Source organism: Juglans regia, chromosome 11 (genome assembly GCF_001411555.2).
Source record: "Juglans regia cultivar Chandler chromosome 11, Walnut 2.0, whole genome shotgun sequence".
Lineage (NCBI taxonomy): Eukaryota > Viridiplantae > Streptophyta > Magnoliopsida > Fagales > Juglandaceae > Juglans > Juglans regia.
Genome location: NC_049911.1, coordinates 9,949,031 through 9,966,372, shown reverse-complemented (window position 1 = coordinate 9,966,372; position 17,342 = coordinate 9,949,031). Strand labels below are relative to the sequence as shown.

Sequence of the window (17,342 nt, the reverse complement as noted above, 5' to 3'; positions counted from 1 at the left end):
GCGTAGCCCATGTGTTGAATTGAAGTTAAATTAGGGCTTGCAATTGGATTGTCGTGCCAGCACGAGTTAACGTCGTACGCGGGTCAATATAACTTGATTTCTTTAAATTAATGTAATGGACGCGTTTCACAGCTTCACACACAATCACTTACAACTAAAAAGAAACGAGATTTGGGAGTTTAAGGAAACGTCTCTGATACCTAAGTCAATAAAGATGATGGATATTTTCCTAGCAATCGATTCAGTTAGGTTTCGTTGTCGTACTTGGCTGGTATAAATAAAATCCAAGACGCTTTCTATTGTTATGTGATAACTGCTTCATCCATTATTTGAAATTGAAGCCATGGGATACTGGGGCTTAGTTTATCTTGAATAAGCTAATAGCCCTTCTCCCGAAGCTCTCGGGCGGTTATTCTTTTGGTGTTAGTTATTATATGCTTGGAGTGGGCTAGGCCCTTAATTAGTTAGGTTATTGAGCTATGCTACAGTCCAAGCCCATGATATGACCCAGCAGGCCCTCAGAAGTCTCATAACCCCTTCCAGTTATCCCGCAAAGTCTCATCACGTGTGATGGGACTTGTAATCATGGCATCGCTTCATTGCTTGGGTTTTCCGTCATTTCATGCCCCCTTGTTAGCATGTCGTTTCACCTTTGCGCACTTTCACGTATCCCACCTAACTGTTATGGTTATTTATTGTTTTCAAGCATCCCCTTTTTCCCACTTATTCTCTTTTGGTACTCTTCTTTCCTTTTTCATGAACTTTGCTTCCCTGTATTTTTCCTCAATCTCCCTTGCGAATCCATGGCTTCCTCTAAAGGTAACCCCTTGTCTTCTTCCTATGGGGCCGAGTCTTCACGACTCTGCGACCTTCCTCCTCGCTCTGAGGAGGCGGCTGTTAACCCTACTGTTGGAGGGGGGTCTACTCCTCATTTGATTTTTAAAGGCCATCGATGGTCCTCAATTATCCCCTGTCGCAAATTGGACTCCACGAGGGATAGCTTCAACATTCCAGACTTGGTGGTTCTGGATTTTCCTGACCAGCGTCGTGGAACCGTCAACGTGAAAGGTATGGCAGTTTCTATTGTGTTGTACTTCTCGATGTTCGTGATGGGGCTATGTTTGCCATTTGTACGACCCGTTCACGATGTGAAAGACGTCTTGGGTCTCGCTTTGGCTCAACTTGTGCCCAATGCCTGGCAGATTCTGATGGCCTGCTGCGTTCTCTAGTGACGAATGTTGGAACCCACAGGTGATAACTACCCTAACTTCACGGCTTGTGAATTTATTTCTCTACACAGTTTCAAATGCTTGGAAGGGGATCTTTACAGCTTTAGGGCTTGCAATAAAGGTCCAATTGGAGTGTAAATATTCCCACGCCAAGGAATGGCAGAGGAAGTCTTTCTTCATATCAAGTGATGGTTGGGAATTTCCTATAGATGAGACCGTGAACCAAGAGTTCCTCATTAGGAATTCATGGGCCTTGATTCCCGATGAGCCTGGTTTTGAGATCATTCTTTCTGCCTAAGAGGAGGCTCGCATCCAATTGGTACAATCTTGGGTATATTTGAACACCAATTCCACTTGATCAGATCTCATTCTAACCCCCTCTAATATCGATAGTTTTTTTATGGTGCCTAGTAGGGCACATGTTTTCGAGCGTGAATTCGTGGGCTCCCCATCGCTGGCTGGCAGTTTAAAAGGAGGCCCACAACCAACAGCAGAGGGCAAGAAAAAAAAAAGAAAGCTCTTTGGGAGTAAAGTCTTCAGATGAATCCAGTTCCATTAGGGGTGGACCTTCACCACAACCTTTGGCGAGTGGCAGAGAGGACCCGAGTTGCCCTAAAGTGCCCATGACCAACTTCTTCGACGAGCTTATGGCCAAGGCTGAGGCTGATCTGGAGTTGGTGATAGAGGTTGAGTCTGCCTTGTCGCTCAATGTTCCTTCTGAGGCAGCTCCACGAACTTCCCCGCACCGAGCACCCCTAGAAGATGATGTTAACTTGGATGAGGGTGATGACATCACGATCCTGAACCTAGATTTCCTGAGTGTGCCCCATACCGTGTCAAGTAGTTTTCCTCCCTCTTATTGAAGGCTCGTCAGCGGGGGCTGCTATAGTTGTGTCTAGTTCACCAATTGCCTCGACTGTCTCGGGCGGGATCACCCCTGAGATGCCTTTTGTCTTTCCAACCCTATCCCCCGCTAGCGGAAGTAGGGTGTCAATACCTTCCTCGCCCTTTAGCACCTCCCCTGTGAAGGGTGGTGAACCATCTTCTACTTTTTCGATGGACAACCCTCTCACCGATCCTTCTCGGAAATCACCTACTCAGGAGGATGACGCAGTGATCCCTCCTAGTAAAAAAGCGGGAACATCTACTCAAGTGAATACAAGTACTCCACTTCATGTCTTCTTTAATCCTTCCATCATTTCGACTATGCCTATTCAGGACACCACTACTCTGAAGGGCTTTGCTGGCGTGTCTCATAGAGTCCCTCATTTTCATGGTTCGCCGGGCTCTCGCCCAGCTGGTTCCTCTCTGCCTTCACGCACCCACTGAGAAGTGGTTTTTCATTCCACCTTTTGTAACCTTCGAAGTATCCTTTCACCGATAAGTTCCTTTGTCTTAAAATTTTTATTTTCCTTACCATACTACTCTAGACTTGGTTGGGTTCTCAAGGAGTTGATCGACTAGAGGCTATTTTGTTGAGGACCACTTAGAGTTGGAGGAAGAGAACCAATCCATGCGATCTTTTATTGGCAGCGCTCATAGTGTTGTCCTCGCCGCACAAGCTGAGAAGGAAGAGATGGCTGAGGAATTATCCAGAGTTGAGTCCTACTCTCGTAAGCTCAAGGATGAGGTTACCTCCTTGCATGGTCAAGTTGATTCGCTTAGATCGGAGGTGGCGAGCTCCTTAGAGGAAGCCAGCCAATGTCGATGTGAAGCAGAGGCCAGTGGAGGAAAACAGGACAGACGTATCGTATGGTTCGTCTCAACACTGTTACCTGTTATCATGTACACTCCTACGCTGCCTCCTGTTCAATAAGAACATCCGTCCATGTACACCTGCCACGGCTTCCCAACTGGAGCTTTTGGTACCTCTTCTTGGAAGTTTGTGAATTCTGCTACAAAGTCAGCCAAGACTTGTCCCTTGACATCAGTTCTAGAAACATAACTAATGTCGTATTCGCTTAATTCAATGGACCACTTAACTAGTCGTCCCAAGGAGTCAGGCCTTTGTAATACCCTTTGTAAGGGTGCCTAGGTGACGACTATTATAGGATGCGCCTGAAAATAAGGTCACAAGCGCCGTGCAGCAGTCACAATGGCAAAAGCGATCAATTCTATCTTTGGGTATCTTGTTTATGCTCCCCTTAGAGCTCTACTTACGTAATACATAGGCTTCAGTTCCTTTTTTTCCTCCCTTACCAAAGCGGGTAGATACAATTTTGGGGGTCACGACTAGATATAATGATAAGGGTTCCCCTTGCCTGATCTATCTAAGTAATGACAAGTGCGCCAAGTACTCAGTCAATTGTACAAAAGCATCTTTACATTTAGATTCCAGCCTTGGGCCTTCTTCAAGACCTGGAAGAAATGGAGGCACTTATCTGTTGACCAGGACACAAACTTCTTGATGGCCGCTATTTTTCTCGCCAACTTATGTACCTCATTTACATTCATAGGCGACTTCATCTCAATGATTGCACATAGCTTCTCAGGATTGGCCTTGTTGCCTCTCTCTAACACCATGAATCGTATAAACTTACCTGATTGTACTCTGAATGCGCACTTCATCGGGTTGAGCTTCATCATGTACTGGCATAACACTCTGAAGGCTTCCTTTAGATCCTTCATATGCTGCTCAAACTCCATTCTTTTCACCAGTAGATTGTCCACATAAACTTTCATATTTCGGCCTATTTGATGTTTGAACATCATGTTCACTAGTCTCTAGTATGTAGCCCCCGCATTTTTCAGGCCAAAAGGCATGACTTTGTATATAATCTCCAATTAGTTACAAAGGTTGTCTTTTCTTGGTCGGCTTGCCCCATTCGAATATAATTGTATCCTAAATAAGCATCCATGAAGCTTAACATTTGTGTCATGTAGTCACATCAACAATCAATTCTATCTGCAGGAGAGAAAAACTATCCTATGGACAGACCTTATTAAGGTCTGTAAAGTCCACACACATATGGTTGGCCACATATATAATTCTTCATTTTAAATGGAGTGAGTAATTGGTACCAAAACAAGGGAAGGAGTTAATTACCTAAAGGTACAAAACCTTACTTGGATAACAAATAATTAACTTCGTAATATCATAGATAATAATGGAAAACGATTTGTATAAAAAATCTTGTAAAGTGTTGGCTGCCAAAGTACAAATCTTGTTTTGGATAATTTGATTCATAATATAATTAGTGATATAGAGAGAACAATATGTGTATCAGAGTCTTAAAGTAGGAATTCTAATAACACTGCTAGTTTATCCACTAAAGCTAATACTGGAGGAAAAAAATTGTATATTAGACTTTCTCTCAAATGAGAATTTTGGTGATGCAACTATTTCATCTACAAAATTAAAAATTGAATGGGAATCACTCCTAAAGGAGGAATCTCGATAATACTATTAGTTCATACATAATGGTTTAAATTATGTTATTAGAGGTGAGTGTCGAACTTAAAACATTAATGTGATCAAAATATTTTTTATTGTAGTAAGTATACAAGTATCATTACAAGGTTTCCTATACAGAATAACTCTAGTTTTAGAGCAAAACGAGCATATTAGGTTTACCCTAAGAGTCCGAGACCTAGTTTGTAATTTCTTCAGTCTAAAATCAATTATGATTGAGAATAGTGGTAAGGATCATAAAGATACGAGATTTAAGAATATGGAAATAGTTGCTAGCTTACTACTTCTCAAACTTTGAACCCTATGAGTCTATTTGGGAGCACAAATGTTCTTAGTAATTCTCATACTACTTCACTACTATTCACAAGCTGTTCAATACTATTTCACAACTACTCTCCTTACTATCTATAGATAATCTGAGATACTTTTAGTATCTTAACGGAGCTGAACAAAAATGGTGAAATTCTCTTATTTTTGTAGGTTATGATGGTCTATTCTACAGGTATTATTATTTCATTAAAATAACAAAATATGAATGGCTTGATAGCATGGTTATCAGAGAGAAATTTATTTTGCTAATAAGGCCACCAAAGTGTAAGAATGTTGTCAATAGCATATTTTAAAGAAATAATATGTAGCTTCTTGTCCCTCTTGAAAGATTAGGTGAGATGTTGTGGTGCCAAGGATGCTGGCCTACTGGTCAACACCTAGAAGAATGGCCAGGCGTGTAGTAATCCAGAGGGAAGTACCCGTGTATGGAATTGGTTCAATTGCAGCAAAAATATAAAAGGACACGCTGAAATATCAACGCGATCAAGTATGTATGTACCAGAAACTAGACTTCATAAAAAGGGGCTTCTCTTCCTACATTTTCTCAAAACATTACGTTGTTCAAGAATACATAGGGTCAATCGCTAGAGGCGGCTGACTAAATTACAAAAGAGCGCTTGGTTAGATTATGGACATCCTACAAGGGTATGGAGTAGCTATGGCAAATATTGGTGCTAAGACAGTCCTAGTCTTCTTGGTCTAGACTCAGGTAGGATTGACTCTTCTTCCTCAGACATCATACAAGGGTTTGAACCTGCATCAAAGTCTATGGTATCGAGATGAAACCATAGGTATGTTAGGTAGCTACGAAAAAACCATTAATGAAAGAAAACGCTATCGAAGATGTAATGAAGATATTTCATGTAAATACTAGAAGAATGCGTAAGTGCATGGGGAGGTATCACCCTCTCTATAGCAAATCCGTGTATCTTCAAAATACCTGGTGATGAATAATCTTCTTAGGGAAAAAATATTTATATATAGGCACGACGAGGAATCACCCTCTCGAGATGTTGCCCTATTTTTATGCAAAATAAATGAAAACAAAATAATACTATTATGGAGAGGAGTTACCTATCTCCATGTAATAGAAAGTTTGTAAAAAACTAGTATTAGGTCAAGTATTGTTCTGTGCTCGTAAGCACTTCCCCCATTTCTCATAGGCACACTTTTGTTCATAGGCACACACTTACACTTTTTGCCCCGAGAAAGCTACTTTACCAGCCACAACTAACTTGAAGACACCAGCACGATATACGTAAGGAGATCCCACATGCCACAGTTATCAGGTGAGGCCAAGTATGATATCGTTCCACCCCACTCCCCACTAGGCATTCTCCTTCTCGTGTGATGTACATGGTAACGCTTCGCATAATAGTCTGGGAGGACTCCTGGTCCCATAGCATGATGATAGATTATCACCGACTCTACAGACACACACATAGGTATCCAAGCTTCAACAAAATATCATCATCAATAGCAAAAAATAGTTAAAAGCACCTAATATGTTAAAAGCATCATAAATCAGTGAGTAAATATAACTAGAAACATAATGTTCGAAATATTTATTTATACTTGTAAAAATAGGAAAATAAGATTATAAAGATGATGCAATGTCTCTCAAATCCTTTAAATGGAGTGTGAATGTGAAATGTCCTTTCTAACGTATCTCTTACCCCAGATATGCTTAAATGTGAGTCTTTCATCCTTGTCTTGTCATACTGTAGGATGACAAAGACTAGTGACCAGGGTATGGTCCACACACCCATAATGTCGGCCAACTCCTCCATCCCTTCTTAAATAAGGGTTCTCCATGTGGTGTTGGGCCATGCTTCTGCGTCCAGTTGAAACGATCTGTCATGCCTTCACCTTTAATTACAAACTCACTCCTGATGAGACCCTTCGGATGGGGTATGTCTCTAAGTACATTACTAACACCATTCCGATCTCTTTTGTGCTATCCTTTTTTCAAAAAGTTCTCATTACTGGTTGCGTCAGTAATTGTTCATAGTTCATCTTTGGCGAGTAACCCTTTCTCGCCTTGGGTGGTTAGTGCACAACTCACCCAAGCTCATATGTCCCTCTAATTTCTTGTTCTCGTCCTCACGAGAGACGACTTTTCTAGCTTGTTTTTCATGGTTGAGTTCCTCATCTCTACCTCGCTTTGGTACATATCAGTCGAATAACCACGTGGTGTTTGCTAGCCTAGATGTTGGACTAGTTGCACTTGGTGTCTCCTATTGCTAGTTCTTAAGACCATTGGAATGCTTATTGTCTTTGCCTTTCCTTCAACTACACAAATGGTCTGTCCCCTTTTCCGTTAGTTAGGACCCTCACATCCTCCACTCCTTATAAATAATTTTGTCCTAAATTCAACGAGGGCTCTCCTTTGTTAGGTCCTCTCAAGGGAGATGAGTTCTGACAGGAGGACCCGTCAATGACTCAATAGCTTCCAATCATGAATGGGGTTTTCCCTTAATCAAGTCGGCAATCTGACCTTCATCATCTGAGGTTGAGACATGAGATGTCTCATTTCTCTTCTTTTTCGACCATGTCCTCTGGTCGGGGTCTCTAGTATCCTAACGCTCAGGCCAGCTCTGATTTCACTGGACTTTAGTGAATCCTCACCCGCATCCTCATCTTGCTCGTCACATTTCGGCATCGCTCTCTTTCCTCCTCTTCGTAGTGTACTTGTGCCCTGTGATCCAGCATTTTGGATATAAACCTCTAGACCTTCAAGTACTCTCCTCATCTCAACAGCTTTCCTTTACAAACCATCGTTGTTCAGTCTCTCTCATTTCTTTCTCACGTCATTCTTCTATGAATCGTCGCATGACTTGAGGAGGTATAGTTGCCTTCCTGGCAATTCTTTTCTCCAACACCATTTTTTTCCCTTAAGGCTCACAGTTTTGAGTTGAGGTCTAGAGAGAATGACAACTATTTTTTAGACAACTTGTTCACGTGTTTTGTCTATAATGCCCTTTACTAGTGCATTACAACTCATAATTAGGCTCGAATAAATATGAAAACTTTTCCAGTTTGATCTGCTTGCTTTCCCATGTAAACTCATCGTTTTCTGCATTCCCTCACTACACCTTCACCGAGGGCACGATCTTTGACCTCAATATTTTCTCATTTCTATCCACGACTCATATAGACCTTTCCTTGTACGTAAGATCTGGTCGTAACTAAACCAGATTTGGTTCAATTACTCAACCTTCTTAATTCTCAAAACTTTTCCTAAGAGATGAGACATGGAATACATTGTGAATACCTTCGTATTTCACCATTAACCAAACTCGATACGCTATTGGGCCAATCTTTTCTATTACTTGATATGGTCTAATATACCTTGGGCTTAGTTTTCCTTTATCCCAAATCTCTGAACACCTTTCATTGGGGATACCTTGAGGTACACCCAATCACCTTCCTCAAAAGCTAACTCTCTCATTCTAGAGTCGGCGTAACTCTTTGGTCTACTTTGGGCAGTAGCCATCCTCGCCTATATGAGCTTAACTTGCTTCGTCATCTCTTGGACTATCTCACATCCAGGTATCTGAACCTCCCATACCTCAACCCAATAGATAGGCGACCTGCATTTCCACCCATAAAGTACCTCATAATGGGCCATTTGGATAGTTGCCTCATAGCTATTATTGTATGGAAATTCAATAGGGGAACATGTCGCTCGTAGGGTCTCTTAAAATCCAATATATTAGCCCTTAGCATGTCCTCCAAAGTTTGGATGGTTCTTTTCAATTATCTATCCATGTGTGGGTTAGGCACTACTGAATTTCAGTTTTGTGCCTATTGTCCATTGTAAGCTCTTCCAAAGATGGGACGTAAACTTAGCATCCCAATCCGATACTATAGTCTTAGGGACTCCTTGTAATTTTACTATTTCCCTTAGATACAGTTGGGTGAGCTTACTCATCATATCAGTAGTAGTGACCAGCAAGAAGTGAGCACTATTTGTCAACCGATCAACCACTATTCATATTGCATCCTTACTCGTAGAAGTTCGAGGTAATCCTACCACGAAATCCATGGCGATATCTTCACATTTCCATTCAGGAATGGGTAAAGGTTGTAAGTTCATTGCGTGTCATTGATGTTCCGCCTTTACCCTTCTACACGTGTCACATCGCTCAATAAACTGAGTGATATCCTTATTCATCCCTTCCCACTAGTATTCTTTCTTGAGATCCCAGTAAATCTTAGTTTCACCTGGATGCATAACATAACGCGTTGAATAAGCTTCTGTTAGAATCCCTTGTCTAACCTCTAGGCCAACTAGAATAGCCTATCGTCCTTCAAACAACAAGATTCCATCTTTACTTGAACTAAATATGTGGGTTATTCGTCTTTGCCAATCTTTTGCCTAATCTTTGATAACTTCTCATCCTCCTCTTGTTGCGCTCGCAATTCCTCAATTTCGCTTATCCTCAGCCATTGTAGAGTGGCAAGAACCTTGTTTTGGATTTCCTCTAGTGATTTGTCTTTGACAAATAGGAACCTCATATCTTCTAACAGCAAATCCACCTCTGAAGCCCCTCGTTTTTCCTTGGTCCTTGGCTTACACCTTAAGGCATCAATGACTGAGTTGGCCCTACCCGAATGATACTTAATCTCACACTAGTAATCGTTGATTGTCTCCAACCATCTCTATTGCCTCATGTTGAGATTCTTTTGGGTAAACAAGTGTTCAAGCTCTTGTGATCTGTGAAAACTTCACACTCTTTCTTATATAGGTAATGTCGCCATATCTTCAAGACAAACACTATTGCTAAACACTACTGTTGTTAGATCTATGTCATGGGTGGGATAATTCCTTTCATGGTCCTTTAACTACCTAGAATCATAGGCAGTCACCTTACCTTCCTGCATCAGAGCACATCCTAAACTATACTTCGATGTGTCACTTAATACTATGAATGGCTTGTCAGGTTCTTGTAGTGCCAAAACAGGGGTGGTAGTTGATAGTTTATTCAGTTCCTCAAAGCTTCGCTCACACCGCTCAATCCAGACAAGCTTAACATCCTTCTTGGTCAATGTCGTGAGATGGCTTAATAACTTAGAAAATCTCCCCACGAATCTACGATAATAACCGGCTAATCCCAAGAAACTCCTAATCTCTTGTATAGTGGTAGATCGTTTCCAATCCATCACCTCCTCCACTTTGCTAGGGTATACCATGATTCCTTCCCCTGTCACTACATGACTTAAAAATCTTACTTCTACCAACCAGAACTCACACTTAATGAGTTTGTCGTATAGTTGGTGTTATTGAAGGGTCTTCAACACTATCCTTAAGTGATCCTTATATTCCTCAGCATTTCAAGAATATATCAAGATGTCATTTACAAATACTACCATAATTAAGTCCAAAAATGATCATAAGACTCTATTCATAATATTCATGAAAGCTGCTGGGTCGTTTACTAGCCCAAAAGTCATTACTGTGAATCTGTAATGTCTGTATCTAGTCTGGAAAGTTGTCTTAGACACGTCACCTTCCTTAATCCTCAATGGATGGTATCTCGACCTAAAATCGATCTTGAAAAAGACTGTAGCTCCTTGCAATTGGTCGAATATGTCATCTATTCTAGGTAATGGGTACCTATTCTTGATGATCACTTTATTCAACTCCCAATAATTGATGCACATCCTAAGAGTTTCATCCTTCTTCTTCACAAATAGTACCAACACTCTTCAAGGTGAGGTACTGGGTCTAATGAATCATTTTACTAGTAACTCCTACAGTTGACCAATTAATTTCTTCAATTCCGTTGGAACAATCTATAAGGCGCCCTATGAACCAAAACAGTTCCTAGTTCTAGGTCAATTGCAAATTATATTTTCCTAGTAGGGGCATCCCTAGCAATTCCTCAAAGATTCTAGGAAATTCGCTTACTATTGGTATATCCTCAACTTCCTTATACATTTTTTTTCTCAATGTCAAGTGCACTAGATAAGCCTCAACCCCTTTCGCCAATTCTTTCCTAGCTTGCATTGAGGTGACAACCTTGGGTAGGGCACGTAGTTACTTACCTTAAAAATACTAACTTCTATTCCCAACACTTGAAAGGTTATAATCTCCGACCAACAATCTATACTTGTAAAGTGCCTAAAAAGTCAATTCATTCTCAAAATAATGTCAAAAACTTAACATACCAAATACAATCAAATCAACCTCCAAAGTCACTCCCCCTACTTCCAACGGACATCCCTTAACTACTTTAGTATAGAATATTGTCTCCTCGTTCAATAGAGCCACCATGATCCCTTAGCTCATTGGCTGAGTTTGAATGCTAGTCAGTTTGACCATTATCGAAGATTCAAATGACTAGGAAGCTCCCGAGTCAAACAAAGTGCTAGCATAGGCGTGTGACACCCTAACCCTTCGTATGATAATCGCCATTATTTACTAAACGCAAGGAGTTCCTACAAAAGAATTTAACTATAGTGTGTAATAACCTCATACTTGAGATGACACCAGCTTGTTGTACTTCCACCGACTCCTCATAAGCTTCTCTCGGGGTAAGTACATACACTCTAGCTTGCACCGGCTACCTTAGACCTCCACGTCCTCCTTTTGGCATTGTTCATTGCATCGAGGTTGCCTGGGAAAAATTCCAAGTGAAATATTCTGTCTGACCACATCTATAGCACACATTTTGAGCCTGTCGGCAATCTCCTTCAGGAGCTTGATGATATATGTTATATAATGGTATCCTTTCACCCATTTGCAATCTTAGAATGATTGGTGGTTGCCCACCAACTCTAGATATGAACTTTTGTGGGGCTCCTGAAAAACTTCATCCGCCTACATTCGTTCGCTTCTTCTGATTTGGAGATATAGCCAATGAATTTCGCTACTCCTGGTCAGCTATGGACGCCTTATAAGCAAGTTTCTAGAAATCCACAATTTCTAGGCAAGCTGCTTGCATCCTAATGTGGGATGGCAACCCATCTTGGAATTGTTTCGCCCTCATGGCTTCCACAAAAATAAGGTGAGGGGCGAACCTTTCTTATTCCATAAATCTGGCGATGTATTATTCTACTGTCATATTCCCATGGAACAAATTAGTGAAATCTTTGGACCTCTGTTTCCTTCTAATCTCTTAAAAATAACGGATGTCAAATTTCTTCTGGAACTTCGACCACGAGATCCTCCATGTGGTTCCTAGTCCCACAGTAAGGAGTTGTGTCTGGGTGTCCCACCACAGAGCTGCTTCTCCCTAAAGTAAATAGCTCGCATGCAGCACTTTATAATCCTCGGTGCATCCGCACACCTCAAATGTCCTTTATATTTCAGATATCCACCTTTCCGCTCTCACTGGTCCCTCTTTTCCGAAGAATCTCGGGTAGCGATAGCCAAAAATCACTCATGCGTACATCCACTTCCTTCTTCTCTGGGTTTCTCTACCGACTAGACTTGCATATGATGGGAACACATATCGTATTGTTGTTCCATCATATCCGATATCCGATTTAGTGCTCTAGCTAACATTTCGTCTCTTCCTCTATCAGATGATCCTCCTTCATGACCACTCGTTGTTTGCTCTCCTCGCTGAGTTCTAGGTCACACCATCATGAATTCTCGCGACATATTACAAGCCTATTACGTACAATCCCACCTCACCGTCCTAAGCATAGATCAACCTTAATACTAGAGTATTCAACCTATCTCGCTATATCACTCTTATTTTTTAGTACAATCCTATATTTCTAAGAGTTGGCCAGAGTCACACATATAAGGGTAGCTTTGATACCAAGTTGTGGCGCCCCATCCCTCTTGAAAGACTAGGTGAGGTATTGTGGTGCCACTGATTTCGGTTGACTGGTCAACACACAAAGGAATGGTCACGCATGTAGTAATCCACAGGGAAGTAAACATGTAAGGAATTAGTTCAATTGCAGTAGAAATATAAAGGGACATGTTGAAATATCAACGTGATAAAATATGTATGTACCCGAAAATAGACTTTATAAAAAGGGGCTTCTCACCCTTCATATCCTCAAAATATTATATTTTACAAGAATACATATGATCAATAGCCATAGGTGGCCGACTAAATTACAAATGAGCACTTGGCTCGATTATGAACACCTTACAAGGGTACGAAGTAGCTATAGCAAATACCGGTGCTAAGATAGTCCTAGTCTCCTTGGTCAATACTCAGGTGGGATTGGCTCATCTTCCTCAAGCGTCATATTGAGGTCTGAACCTGTATCAAAGTCTATGGTCCCGAGATGAAACTATTAGTAGGTTAAGCACCTATGACAATACAGTTAATGAAAGAAAATGCTTTCAGAGATACAATGAATATATTTCATGTAAATACTATAAAAACGCATAAGTGCCTAGGGAGGTATCACATTTCTCTTGTAGATTCATGCATCCTCATAATACCTAGAGTGGAATAATCCACTTAGTGAAAACGTATCTATATACAGGCAAGGCGAGAAATCACCATCTTAGGACAAAGCCCTCTCTTTATGCAAAAAATATGAAAACTCAATAATACTATTATGGCGAAGAGTTACCCATCTCCATGTAATAGAATACCCGTAAAAAAACCAGTATTAGATCAAGTATTGTTATGTGCTTATAGGCACTTTCACCATTGCTCATAAGAACACATTTGCTCATAAGCACACTCTTGCTTATAGGCACACACTTAAACTTATTGCCCCGGGGATGCTACTCTACTCGGCCATAACCGATTTGAAGACATTAACACATGATACGTCAAAGGATCCCACATCGTGGCTATCAAGTGAAGCCAAGTATGACATCGTTTCACCCTACTCCCCACGAGATATTCTCTTTCTCATGTGATGTATGCGGTAAAGCTTCACGGAATGGTCCTGGGGGACTTTCTACCTCGTACCATGGTGATAGACTATCGTTGAATCCACACACACACACACAATGGTATCCAGACTCCAACAAGATATCATCATTTGTAGCATAAAATAGTTAAAAGCACCAAAAATGTTAAAAGCATCGAAAATCAGTGAGTAAATATAACTAGAAACATAATACTTGAAATATTTATTTATACTTGTAGAAATAGGAAAATAAGATTGCAAAGATGATGCTCCTATGTTAGAAATCTCCTTACTTCTCGATTTTCCACGACAGTCACCTTCTTGAGCTCTTTCCGTGAATAAGGTCTCAAAAGTGAGATATTTTCCCACATCTAAATCCTTTAAATAGAGTGTGAATGTCAAATATCCTTTTTTATGTATCTCTGACCCGAGATATCCTTAGATAGGAGTTTTTCATCATTGTCTTGTCGTACTACAAGATGACAGAGACAAGTGACCAGGGTATGGTCCTCACACCCATATGGTCTGCCAAATCCTCCATCCCTCCTTGAACAAGGGTTCTCCACGTAGCGTTGGGCCATGCTTCTGCATCCAGTTGGCACAACTTGTTTTGCATTTACCTTTAATTGCATATCCACTCCTAAAGAGACCGTTCGGATGGGGTATGTCTTTAAGTACGATACTGACACCCTTTGAACTCTTCCGTGCTATCCTGAAAATTTCTCATGATTGGTTGCATCAACAGTTGTTCATAGCTCATCTTTGGCGTTCTCGCCTTGAGCGGTTAGTGCACAACTCACCCATGCTTATCCGTTCATCTGATTTCTTGTTCTCGTCCTCACAAGAGATGACATTTTTAGCTCATCTGCCGTGGCTGAGTTCCTCATCCCTACCTCACTTCGAGACATATCAGCCAGATACCCACGTGGTGCCTACTCGCCCAGATGTTGGACTAGCTGCACTCATTATCTACTGCTGCTAGTTCTTAAGACCATTAGAGGTGCTTCTCTTCTTTGTCTTTCGTTCAACTCCACGAATAGTTTGTCCCCTTTTATGTTAGGTAGGACACTCACAGAATGACACATGAAAGTTTAGTATCCTAAACATAAGATTTGGCTCAAAGGGAAGAGTAAACTTTTTCTGTGTAGATTTCAAATCAAATCTTATGAATATTTATACTTATTTATTGTGGTTAAACTCAAGTGCAAATGTTCGGGCTTAAACTTCTTTCAAAATACCATTTATGTTGATTCCATTTTTCTTTCCAATAAAGTTTTATTAGTCATGCCTTCATAATGCTTTTGTTTCAAATCTTTTACACTCATGAGACATGTACTGGAACCAAAGGAAATATGATTTATGAAAATTTTTTACAACTTGTGGCATAAAAGCTTGAAATATGATTAAAGAAAAATTCCCATGACTTGTAGTATAAACGTTTGGAGAATATCTCCAAAGAAAAGTTATAAATATTAGTAAATAAAATATTTTCCGCATTTAGATTTTCTAATCTCAGGGTGTGTGTGAACTTGCACTAAAGAAAAACAAATCAACCATATCAAAAAAATGGATAAGGGGTTCCTTGAGTTAATGCATATAGATACAAGTAGACGTTCTCCATTTAATATTGTGATGGATCTCGGTATTTTCATTGATGAATTTTATGATATGAATATAAATATCTCTTAAATTAGAAGTTTCAAGTAGTTTACAATTCTTGAGATATTTCTCATTGGGAGGAAAGACAATTAAAGAGAAATGTGAAAATTATCAGATTTTATTGAAATGGTAATTAGTGAGTACCGTGAAAAATATTATAAGTCAAGCTATAATCTTAGTCTATTTTTTTAACTTCTTGGAAAATGCGTAGTAAAACACTTAAACACAATGTTATATATCTTAAACCGTCTTCCTAATAAGGTACGTAGTTTTAAAGACTCATTTTGAGTTGTGGACTGATAGGATACCCGATTTAAGACATAATACATGTATGGATCTTCGAGCTAAAGTAAAGTTTTGCAACTCAAATCAAAGAAAGTTGGATCCTATAACAGTTAATAGGTACATTATTGATTACTCAAGTGGATCCAAATGATATAGATTGTATTGTTTTAATCATAGTCTGACTATTAAGAAAACTAAAAATTGAAAAATCCTTAAATTGTTCTAAAGCTTGTAGTTCCTTTTACTAATAATTTCAATGATAATACGGAACAATTGCAAATGACCATCTATCTCATAAGAGAAATATCACTGGAGAATTGGCCATAGAGACATCAGAATAGGTAGCCTTACGCAATTTTCTTGATTTGGTATTTGGTTAGACTATGTGGTATATTTCTAAAATCAGGATTTGACATTGAAACAAATAAAGATCTTCTAATGTTTTCACAAGTTATAGAATAAAATGAATCTATAAAACATTGATGCATAAGAGTGCGATTGAAATCTATGGATCAACGTAAAGTCTATAATTTCGTCAAATTATTTGAAAAATATATATATAAAAAAAAAAGTCAAATGTAAATTAGTTTTGGAGATAAAACCCTAATTTTAAAAATAATATTAAACGATATAGAGTCATACTTATAATCAAGGGCTTCACTCATAAATGTGCATTGATTAGAATAGATCTTTCTAACAAACCTAAAAGACCTCATTCAATATCACTATAGCATTAATACCTCATTATGCTTTAGAGTTACATTAAATGGGTGTTAAAATAATAGTAGAGTGAAAGTTTGATAACGAGGTCTACAAGAAACAACCAAAAAGGCTACTTAGAAAAGGTAAAAAAATCTTTTGATATTTGAAATTTAATAATAAAATTACTACCTTTGAATATAAGGAAAACATTTATTGCTGATGTATATATCCAAAGGTCAGTGAGAGTAGGTTTGTATTTACAGTGATGTATGTATATGACATTTTGGCTAGTAGAGATCATGGTTTGTAGTATAGCATTAAAGTTATGTCTCTAAAGAACTTTAAAATGAAATAATGAATAAGACATATTTCGTAATTGGGATTGAGTTTCAATACCAAGATGAGAACTATTAGAATTGTCTCAGTAAAGTTGCATAGAGTTTTGAGAAACTTTGCATGAAAAATTGTTGGTCAATAGATACATTGAAAATAAAATGCGACCTACATAATTTTTTTACAGTGTCCTAAAATTAGTTATGTTGTTAAAGAGGTTCTATACGTGTTGGTTATAAGGAGTTTAATGGTTATAAAAACTCGTATGAGGTCGAAGATCAGCTTTACAATTGACATTCTTGATTATTGTCAAAGTAACACAAGGATGTTTGCCCCAAAAGCTGTTAAAAGAGTGTCATGTTATTTTCAAGAAATTAAAGGTATATTGTTGCCTATAGAATAATTGATACTCTTAAGATAACTATGTATTTAGACTCTATTTTTTGTGTGATTACTCTAGTGATAGAAAATACAGTTATAATTATGTTTATTGCTAACTAAGTAAAAATATTTTATAGAAAAGTATGAAGCACATGTTTTACTACTTCATGTGC

The 17,342-nt window shown here is 39.2% G+C and overlaps 1 protein-coding gene across 1 annotated transcript; it reads right to left on the bottom strand.

Moving 5' to 3' along the window:
* Positions 1-9,327: 9,327 nt before the first annotated feature.
* On the bottom strand, positions 9,328-10,167 carry LOC108997661 (uncharacterized mitochondrial protein AtMg00860-like). The gene is made up of 2 exons (XM_018974019.1): positions 9,824-10,167; positions 9,328-9,580 (listed from the first exon to the last, which is right to left on the bottom strand). The coding sequence occupies exons 1-2, from the start codon at positions 10,165-10,167 to the stop codon at positions 9,328-9,330; spliced, it is 597 nt and encodes a 198-aa protein (XP_018829564.1).
* Between the last annotated feature and the right edge of the window lie 7,175 nt (positions 10,168-17,342).